Consider the following 11,313-nt stretch of genomic DNA (forward strand, 5'->3'; position numbering starts at 1 on the left):
TCTATAACTACTTTGTTCTCACCATGAACGTGAAGCCACAGCATAAGTCTTTTCGTATATTTTGAAGACAGACATGTTCATTCACTTGAGTTTAGCCCGTCTCAGGCGTATGTAGCCATGCCATCGCATGCGATGCAAAGTCATACCATCACTGCCTACGAGCAACAAGAAAGAATGCCCAGACCACATTGCATGGATTTGTTTGTCAAAGGTTACAGGCAAGATTCACTCTGCAGACTGCACTTGTGCAGCTGGGTAAGTGGTCCTTCTTTGTCTTTTTCTTATTTAATATTATACCTTATATTTCTGCTCCCTCCATAAAGAATTTCTTCAGCCACACCCCACCAGGAGATATAAATTTCAAGGCAAGCAAACCTTAACAGTGCCCAGGATATGTGTAACATATAATTTGTACTCATAAGCATGAGAATTCATTTCTTAGTAAATAGTATGAAGAAAAGATTTCAAATAATCATGATGTAAACAAAATTTGAGATTTGTTCCTAATTTATTTATTTTTTATATACATATTTCAGGGCTGGTGAGGCTTGCAATCACATTGCAGCACTGTGCCACTGTTTAGTTGATGTGACAACAAGGAGGAAAGCCGGTACTACATCATGCACATCCCAACCATGCAAGTGGAATAACCCACATAAGAGGAAACTTAGTCCAAAAGATCACAAGATGTTAATTTTAGAAAGTCATCTTCTGTTCTACATGAAAGGAAAGCAGTGATAGAAAATTGTTCAAATTCAGAGAAGTGTGATAAGATTGGTAATGAAAAAGCAGCTTACATTAAACCCATTGTCAACTGTCAGAGATTTAAACAGAAACTTGAAAGTAAGCATTCCAATGCTGCCTGGTTAAAGTTTTATGCAGACACTTCTACGCCATCAAACATGAAACCCTCTCTGCCTCCCCTTCATAACATTTCCTTTTCATATTGTGACCATGTAGATCTTCATTCCACTGATTGTCAGCAAAAAATGCAGGTATTATTTGATTGTATGCATGTGTCAGAGGAAGATGCCCATTGTATCGAGACATTAACAGGAGGTCAGCATAAAAACGACTTATGGTTAGCTGCAAGAAGTGAAAGACTTACTTCTTCTAAATTTGGAGATGTTGTGTTGATGCGCAGTGACACAAAGCCAGATAATCATCTTAAAGATATTTGTGGCTACAGACACATTTCTGATGTTACTTTTTGTAAATGGGGAACCAGTCATGAACCTGCAGCACGCAAGGTCTATCAAACAGCAAACAAGAACTGTGTCTGTGTGGAACAATGTGGCCTTATTGTTAATCCAAAGTATCCACACCTTGGTGCTAGCCCTGATGGTTTGATACAGACTGATGATGGACATACTGGTGGTGTTCTTGAGATAAAGTGTCCTGCACGCTGTGACTGGAAATGGATGGAGCCCAAGGAGGTGCCAAGGATCCTAGATTCTACTGTTCCCTAGATGAGAATTACCGTGTTCGTCTTAAAAGGTCTCATAGATATTATTACCAAATTCAGGGTCAAATGGCTATTACTGAAAGACTGTGGTGTGATTTCATGATTTGGACTTTGAATGGGTGGACTGTTGACAGAATCAGATTTGATGAAAAAGTCTGGAATGACATGCTGCCCCAGTTGAACAAATTTTACCTGACTAATGTAATTCCAGAATTATTCTCAAGAAGAGTGAAAAGGGGTATTCCACTGTATAATTAAATAAGATTTCAAGTGTTCCTATAAATGTATCAGTGATTGCCTGTGCTGACCAGTTCACATTCATTGTTGAAACAGTATGGCAATGTTTAATGAAAAAGAGTTCATGCTTGCTTGAAAAGTGTTTGAATACACAAGGTGAAAATGACAAGTGCATATTTCTAGAATGTTTGCCTAAAGTTCTCAAAAGAGTGTTTGAATTAAATGTAGCATGTGCAGAATACCAATCCACTGAGTAGGTTCAAGTGCTTGAATATAACCAAATATAAATATTTTTTCCTATTGTACATTTACAGTGAAAGCAAGTACCATGAAATCACTTACACTATGACACAAGAAACAGACTTGTCTGTAACTAAATTGCTTCATCCCTTGTATTTAAGTGCTTTATTCTGCATGCTAAATGTTCTTAAAATCTTTTGCCATCTTATTTGATGGCTTATAATAATTATCAGCTTTGAAGATCAATTAGTAGTGTTTTTAAATATGTATATATAACAAAACACAAACAGATCACTAAAATTATTTTATTGGTGAACTGATAACTGTGTGCAGATCAATACTGACTCACTTTCAACAACATGGATAGCTGTTTAACAGCTAGAGAGATAATATACTTATGGAACTTCCTGAACCATTCAGTGCTACAGAGTCAAGTGAAATCTTTCTTGTAGTATTGAGGCCTCTGTACCAGTATATATGTTGTAAAGACAAACGTTAATAATATGAAACATCACAATTTGGTATTTGCATATGGATACCTAGAGCATCACTAAAACCTGCCACAACTGAAAACGCACTACAAAGTAGTTTTGCTAAATTATCTCCCTTTAAGGTTAACTGTTCACAGTTCACATCCTTTCATAACTGGTGCATTGTATAATAAAAATAAAGAAAGGCACATTTTCAAGCACACTATTATTTCAGTATTTAACACATTTGTCAATATTACATTTGTTGAATGACATGCTCTACCAATAAAGCTACAAATTTGTCAGCTTTATAGTAATGTTCTAATGGCATTCACATACTACAGATAAAGCAAAAAAATAGGTTTCTTGTAAAAAATGTAAATGTTCTTATTGACAATATATACCTGTGTGTCATTGTACATATGATGGACAATGCGGATGTTGTGTAAAACAGGAATTAATATATTTGTGAATGTAAATAAATATAGAATCTTCGTATTTGTTTTGTCAATTATTAGCAACAGTGATGATCTACTGATCAATAATGATCACTGAGCAGTGATGCTCTATTATCTATACCTATCTATAAGTTCTGTTAGACACCTACTCACAACCAACACCTGACCTAACAAGTTAGTTAATAGTAGTAGTTAATCCAGTTGCAGTGGAGTGAGTACAGCTAACAGAACAGGGCTTGAGGTAATAATTAGTAGCTTGTAATAACAGGGGGTTACCTGACCGTTATCAAAATATTCCTAAAGCGTTTCAAAGAGACCAAAGTGAAAAATGTCTGAAAAATATGTTGCAGGCCTAATGAAGGTCTAAAAAAAGGCTGACTATGTCAAACAAACTAAAATAATTCACCAAGTCATTATGTTTAAGTTTTTTTAAGTCTTCTAACATTTCAAGAAATAATCTGCAAATCATTGAAGTTACATGTACTCCAAACCCGAACAAATTCATTCAAATTTATATCATTTAAGAACAAGAGGTGGTTGCAAATTTGTCAAACAAACACATATATGCCATATTTTTGTTACCTGGGAAGCCATTGTGATGGGAATAGTACCTTGTAAGATGCGAAAGTTTTTAATTCGTTCCATTTGTCGCTCAACATGAATCCTCAAACTGGCAATTTTCTTGGTTACATTCACCTCATGTTGAGTCATTTGTTGCTTTTTAGTTTTAAATGGGGGAATGATTAGATCAATACCTCTAGGTGTAGTAAAATCAGAGATGAGAAAACCTTTGTCTGCCATGATAGCATCACCTTCCTCACACAATTCAACAAGGCCACTAAGTTTGGTGATCTGTTTGTCACTGATACTACCACAATACAAATCTGAAGAAAATGTTACAACACCAGCTGGACTTATCCCAATCAAAGCCTTGTAGGTCATATGTGACTTATAGTCACTGTATAAAAGTGACTGTAGCTGAAGTGAACTAGGTGTCTCTGTCCATATCTCTGTGCAATCTACGACAACTCTAGTGGTTGGGTAATTTGTACTAAATGAATCTGGCATTGTTGCATTAACATTCTCCCTACTTGGCCATTGCACCAAAAACGAGAGTTGAACATACAAATAGTCAAACCACTTGTTGCAGAGTCTGCCGCGATGTTGCACGTGAAATTCTAAATCTGTATGCCAAATCATCTAGTAACAGTCCTAATCTCAATCTCATTAGAATCATGAAAAATTCATCTATCTGCCTCAAAGCATGTGGTCTCCCACCATCAGATGTGTCAGAGTAAACCTGCTCATCATCATACATTTCATCAAACAAAGCCTCAAATGTTGATGAATCTGGAACTCCAGTGTAGAACATAACACTTTCATCAGAGCACCTGATATCCTCATAGGTCAATGTTGGTTTGTCAACTTGAATACCAACACTGTGCATCAATGAATCATATGTTTGAGTGCTTGCATTGCAATAGATAATTTCATTGTCAAATGTCTGAGTTCCAGCTGATGTAACAGGTTCCGAAAATGTTTGAGTACATTTATTCACAGAGAGACTGGTCAACATTTGGGAACCACAGTAGTCATGGTGACTAAGGGAACGTTCAAGTCTTGATAAAAGTCCTGCAGGTGAATCTGATTTCTCTGCTGACACATCACACATACTTGTATCCTCCATATGCAAAGCAATCTCATTAACATCATCAATATCCATGTTCTCACCAAGACCATGATCCAAATCGGTCTCACATGTAGTTCCATGGACAAGATGGGACACATTCTGTAAAAGAAGATAAAATGATCACCAATCAACTGTCATTTTTTTGGAAATGTATGCAGTAATCAGGGGAAAATGTCAACTAATTTTCCAGAATTTAGAAAATAATAATGACATGAAGGAATTAAAACCGTTTTTTGCAATGCTAATGTTTGGATGGATTCATTGAAAGGAATAAGGTTACCAACTTACCAATATTGTTCTAATAACATGCACGTAATTATTTCATATTTCATTTGGAATTCACATAATAAAGTCAAATTTATCTCAATTCTTGATCTGTATGTGTACTAGTCTACATGATACACGATACGACTAACCTCCTAAGCCTTGCTTTATCACTTTGATGGATAATACTGAAATACCATCTGCTTTTAAGCTAAATTTTTCACAAACAATCTTACCGAAAGTTTGAATGTCTTCTTTGGGAAAACAGTTGGCAAAGGATGAAGCTTACCTCGGTCCCTCCCCTCACCGTAAAAGTGTTCGAGCATAATCTGGTGCTGTCATTTCTTGTGTATTTGAAGTTGGAACGGACAAGCTTGCATCTTTGAATCCAAACCCTTCTCAGTCGTATATCTGCAGGGAATCTGTGCATAGTGATCTTCCGGCCATTCGCAAATTTCTTACAATGATTACTACAAATACAACAGTATCGCTGTTTTGACGGCATTCTTGACATTTGCCGCACTGGCGCGACACTTCCCGGAAGTAGATACGCGTTGACCAGCACATGCGCATTATGTTTTTAATAGCGGTCGCCAAGGACAGATAACTCACGTTTTGAGAGTGGGCAATAGGGAGCCATGCAAACTTACACTTATCAGAGGGGTACTTAAAGTACATGAGCTACACCACCAGTTGTCCAACTTCCATTTTGTAGAAGCCGCCATAGCTGATCCGGTTAAATACCTGACTTTGTGCGCTCGCGATTACAGCTTGTTCAGCTTGACCTGAGCTACTCTACATATGCATGACCCGGAAGGTCAAATAGCACAAACGGCAGATCGGGTTATCTTCATTAAATATGGGTGCACAGGATGTTATTAATGTTGCGTTCGTGCGAAACATGTATACATAGATTTGTTACAGAATTTGTCCCGGAAAACAACACTTCTGAAAAATACCCAATCATGTCATGTTTTAATTGAATTGTTTATACAGTCACCCATATGCTTTCTAGTTTGGTTTGCTAACTTTACAACTTACAGACGTCAGTTGCTTTCACAATCCGATTCACTCTCGCTATCACTCTCTACACCCAGTTCAATTATCACTTTTTCTATTTCATGTTCAACTGCAATATTTCTGTCCCAGTAGTCGCTTTCCAAATTTTCAACATGGGCACAACAATCAGTCCACTCGTTTACACCAATCATCTGACACAGGTGCACCCCTTCACAATAATAGACCTAACCAGTTGTGACAGTCACGCAATTCATTTATACATATTCTCTTGATCAGGTCAAGCTGAACAAGCTGTAGGTGCCTGATTTTGAGGGTGTGGGTTCGAAGCCCAGATGGGACTCAACCCCAAAAAGTACTAGAATGTGTACTTCACTGAGAAAGTGTAATCTCAAATATAACATATGTTACATAGGTCAGAATCATTTACACCTATACAGACAGAAATATTATCAGCTATGGGAGTGAGTGAGTATAGCTTAGTATAGCTTTAAGCCGCTTTTAGCAATATTCCAGCAATATCATGGTGAGGGACACTAGAAATGGGCTTCACACACTGTACCCATGTAGGGAATCGAACCCGGGTCTTTGGCGTGACGAGCAAACAATTTAACCACTAGGCCACCCCACCGCCTTTATCAGCTATGGGATACACAGTTATTAGTGACAGCTTATAGGTGACTGGACATACCAAGTGTTCACATAGTCCAACACTACCATTTACATTTACGATGATAATTATCTCCCATTCAACTTCTGATCATGAAATGCTCCCCTCCTTTTCCAGAAACCTGTGTTGGTGTCTGGGTACTAATTATTTTAAACCATGTTTATAATGAACACACATAAAGTGAACTGATGGACATAACAAAAAGTTGTTTTTGTCTTGTCCACTTGCTGTATACCTTAGACGAAATGCATGTAATTATGGATATAACAAAAGAACTAAGTGGCCCTTTTGAGTTTGTCCTAACCATAGTTTACTGTAGTTAGATTCTAAAGAACCTACTTGATCTGTAGGATAACGCTGGCATCAGCTGTGGTCATCACATCGGACATGGCAGCCATCTTGTTTCAAGGACGTGTCACTTAGGATCAGAAACTATCTGCAGAATAATAAACAGAATAATATCATTGATGTTTGGAATTGAATCCACTGTTGTCATCACATTGGACAGAGCACCCATCTTGTTTTGGTATGTTTCACTCAGGCTCAGAAACTGTAGCTGTACAGTAATACTTTGATTCAGAGGTACAGATAAGCTGCGTATCGGAGTAAATTATGCAAATATTCATGTGAAAACTCAATTCCTATTAAGTCTGTTGCGTACAAGCAGCCTTGAATTTTTGTAAATACTCAATAAATTTGATCTTACATGCGCACACACTAAAATGTCAAACCTTAGCTTGGGTGCCTGGGGATCGATAAAATAACTGAGGAAGATGGAGAGGTTCTATTTCAGTACATGAACTTGGCAACTTGCAGTGTTTCTTATTGTTTACATGCCAGATCAAATAAACAACAAACCAGTTAACCAACATTTAAACTTTATTTTTCACAATTAATGGAAATTGGAAAAATACCCAATTGAGTTTGAGTGAGGTTGGTACAATTTATTTGGTTACTCAAAGGAAAATTAGGATACCCAATTGAGATGAACACAAGCGAGTACATAACTCAATGACCCCCAAAGTTATCTGTAGCTCTGTAGATTGTGTCATTGATATTGGGAATCATTTTAATTTATATTTTTGATCAATCATTATTATCAGTTTGCTTTATCTAATCAAACATTGACCATAACCATATAAATTGTGTCCTTATGTTCAGTGTATTTTCAAGAATTTACTTATTTGAATAGTAACTTCATCGTTTGACCAATTAATTAATTATTTGAAATGTCTGATTAGTTTATATCAAAGATCACAGTGGTTATGAATAGTAGGAAAACTGAAAGTTAACAATTGAAACATTACATATCACAGTTTCTAGGGCTGGGATGATACACTATGTCACAATATGATACGTATCACGATATTTTACCTGCGATACGATACATATTACGATACATACACCTGGAAAGAATGACACAGTATTAAGATTTAAAATGATTTATTTCAAGGTATTTGTGTATAACAATAACACTATTGTAATTAACAAACAAGTAACTCTATCATACTTGCATATTTTTCTCTAAAAAAGTACTTTAACATGTTTAGGAGAATACTGTTTTGAAAAAAGTCGTGTATCGTTTTGTATCGATACACCAGTCGACAATACAATAGCTGTATCAAACTTAAATGTATTGTAATGTATCGGTGCATCATCCCAGCCCTAACAGTTTCATGAATGAATACATGTTAGTTTGGAAGATATGGTCTGGACAAACACACCAATATGACCAGAGTCAAAATCAAACGTGTTGCCATGGAAACAGGCAAAAAGGTAATTTCTAAATATTCCTAAATTGCAGAAGGCGCCACTTCATCCCCTGATTAATACATGTCCCAAGTTTGGCTGGAAAATGTTGAATGCTTTTTCAGTTCTGCTCCAGGAACAACACCCACTTCCATTTCTGATAAGTCTACCTTGTTTCTATGGAAACAGGTAAACATAAAATTGCTAAAAAACATAAAACAAAACGCACCACATCAGGGCCTATTTATGATATATCTGCCAGGTTTCACTGAAACATTTAGAATGGTTTTAAAATAATAATTACTGACAGATGGACAGACGGATAGATGAATGGGCAGGCAGACCCCTAACCACATTATGTCGTGATGATAACAACCTCAATTAGGAAATAAAAAGTTTACTTAACCAAAATCTGCACTAAATCTGTGGCCAGACAACAGCCTTCCAGGTCACATGAATAATTAATTCCTACATATATTTCCGGCAATGAGGTTTAGCTGAGAATGGTACATTTTTATTGTTCCATAAATAAGCATAACAGTTTATATTTCTGCTGCATTGATACAAACCCAAGACTTATTTGAGTACTCCACTACACATGACAAAAGTATAGATTATGATCTCTAGTTCTACTGGATATCAATAGAATTGATAAGGTTGTAAAGAACAAACGTCCCAAAATTCAAAAACATATTGATTACACCCCAGGTATGCAGATTTATGCATGATTTTATCCACATGATATCAGTAATGCCTTGTGTTAATCAACTAAAATACTTTTACTTACCTTTTTTCATATTATGTTTAAAATAATCAAAACCAATAGTGGTAAACATGTTATGAATATATTTGATAACCAGGTCCAATTTATTTCATTACATTGATTCGTACTCTAACTAAGAGCTTGATCTTGTTTGATTGACGGGCTGGATATGTGTTCGACATTCATATTTTATGGATCCTGTGTAAACACAGAGTCTCATCTAAGGTCTGTAAACATGCAGGGTGCAATTTTGTTGTTTGTGTGTTTTCAGTACCTGCACCAAGTGCAACCTGTCTTATAAGTTTGGCTGCACCATCAATATTTGAGTAGCACAATAAAAAGAATGTCACTGGTTCAAAAAGGTAACATAAATACTTGTTTAGCAAGTTTCATAACAAGTACTCAGTATCAGATACATTCAACAGAACCAGATAAATGATGAATGATTCAATTTTGATTTAACTTTATCAAATCTCAATAATATTATTATGTTTATTTGACTAACTCCATCACTGGAGTTTTGTTTACGCTTAACACCCCTGGATATATCAGGGGCCAACATTATCGGCAGATGTGAGACTGTCAGCACCAGTTTGGGGTTGGAGGTACTGTGCCACTTGTGAATCGAAGGGACACAAAAGAACGCTTTGTTATGGGTTTTATTCGTACTCAAGCAGAACACACACCGATTCGCGCAACAAGGCAAAATGACAAGGGAGAGCTTGGGAAGGGAGATAACTCTCTTGCCTCATAACACTGCCAATCAAACCTGCATCGGCGCAGGTGCTTCCTCAGTTGATTTATTTGCTGGGGACACTTGCATGTTACCGGACAATGTAAGTCTGCATTTGCAAATGCTGATAGTATATTGATACAGCAGGTAACAATGACTTTTCATAGATTTACATAACTTTGAGCCATAACATTTACAGCATTATAATCACAAAGGTTAATTTTGGTCTCAGGTAAATGAGTCCCACGTGAATGTCTGATTCAGAACTGTTACTGCAGTAATCAAAACTATTGTGACAACAACTGTCCACTTGTCTACAAATGTTTTAATTACAATGTTACTGTTTTTACCTCTCCAGCTTTACTGTTGTCTTTGCTTTTGTCTATAGCTTGTCACACAAAACTAAATATCGCTGACAGAGATATTATAAATAATGAAAACAAAAATATACCCAAACCAGCCTAAACTAGGAGTCTTATGGCCTAGGGTGCCGTTGTACAAAGCGATCTTAGCGCTAAGGTGACCGTAACTCCTATACTTTAACATAGACTTAAGGTAGTCTTAGCGCTAAGGTTGTTTTGTACAACGGCACCCTGAGCTCTACCAACATGCCATAACATATGTTTAAGTCATACCATTTCATCTTTTTGGGGTTGAGGAATTTATCTAATCTGCCCATTTCCTGAGACAAACCAGTGAAAACACTGTTAACGTTGTAAACATGAAACATGACAACTACTAAGCAATGGTACTTTATTCTGAACAGTGAACACAAGCCATCATTCAAGAATTTACTATGTCTGAGTGAAGCAACTTCTCCTCGTCACGGCTCAAGTAAGCACTGTCATCCTAAAACATATGATGTCGAAGACATATGATCCGATGATATATAGCCTATAGTATACATGTATATGCAGGCTGCCAAACTCAAGGTTAGATCTAGATCCAGATCTACAACATTTCAACCCTGTACATCTTTCGAGATTTTAAATTTACCGCTAATTTGCTCACCCCTTGAGCTGCTGAATGTTACTCTATTGATGTTGATAATCTGTACATCAAGCAGTGTTGTGAATATATCGACAACATTGTGAACGTGTAACATTTAGAACAAATAACCTCTTGCCACTGTGGTGATTATTGCCAGTTGTCAAGGTCGATACTGTGAATATTTCTGTCTCTTCCCACCATTTTTATCACGTTCCACAAATTTGACACAACCGCTCCTCACAGCGTTAGTACGACATAGCGTTGAGCGGAGTTCTCATTTTTTCTTTCAGCCAAGAAAGTGAATAGTACATAAAAAGTGCTTTTAGGAAATAGTCGCCCGTGTGCGAAATACGTATTGTATAGCGCACGTTAAATCTCCAAATCTTCATCATCATCATCACCACCATCAAATAATCGCAATGCATCTCGCCTGTGGCTCCAGGTCTCGACATTTTACTCTGTACATAGTTACATAATGTATTGTAACTCACCAAAGGTATTAACAATCATTGTATCTATACATGTTCATTGAGTAGTTTTACACCGTTTTGAACAAATTGTATCTCT

The 11,313-nt window shown here is 36.6% G+C and overlaps 1 protein-coding gene across 2 annotated transcripts in view; it reads right to left on the reverse strand.

Annotated features, from left to right (window-relative positions):
* LOC124255475 (CST complex subunit CTC1-like) overlaps nt 1-10,960 on the reverse strand; it is a 39,164-nt gene extending 28,204 nt beyond the window's left edge. The window contains exons 1-2 of one of the 2 annotated variants that reach the window (XM_046689397.1): nt 10,876-10,960; nt 6,851-6,929 (exon numbers count right to left, since the gene is read on the reverse strand). In XM_046689397.1, the coding sequence (XP_046545353.1) occupies nt 6,851-6,909 (59 nt within the window). In that variant the 5' untranslated portion in view covers nt 6,910-6,929; nt 10,876-10,960. Of the gene's footprint in view, nt 1-6,850; nt 6,948-10,875 lie in introns of both variants that reach the window. The other variant, XM_046689396.1, reaches the window with a different exon arrangement.
* Between the last annotated feature and the right edge of the window lie 353 nt (nt 10,961-11,313).

This window comes from Haliotis rubra, unplaced genomic scaffold (genome assembly GCF_003918875.1).
Source record: "Haliotis rubra isolate DU_JTF1 unplaced genomic scaffold, ASM391887v1 Scf60, whole genome shotgun sequence".
Taxonomy (NCBI): Eukaryota; Metazoa; Mollusca; class Gastropoda; order Lepetellida; family Haliotidae; genus Haliotis; species Haliotis rubra.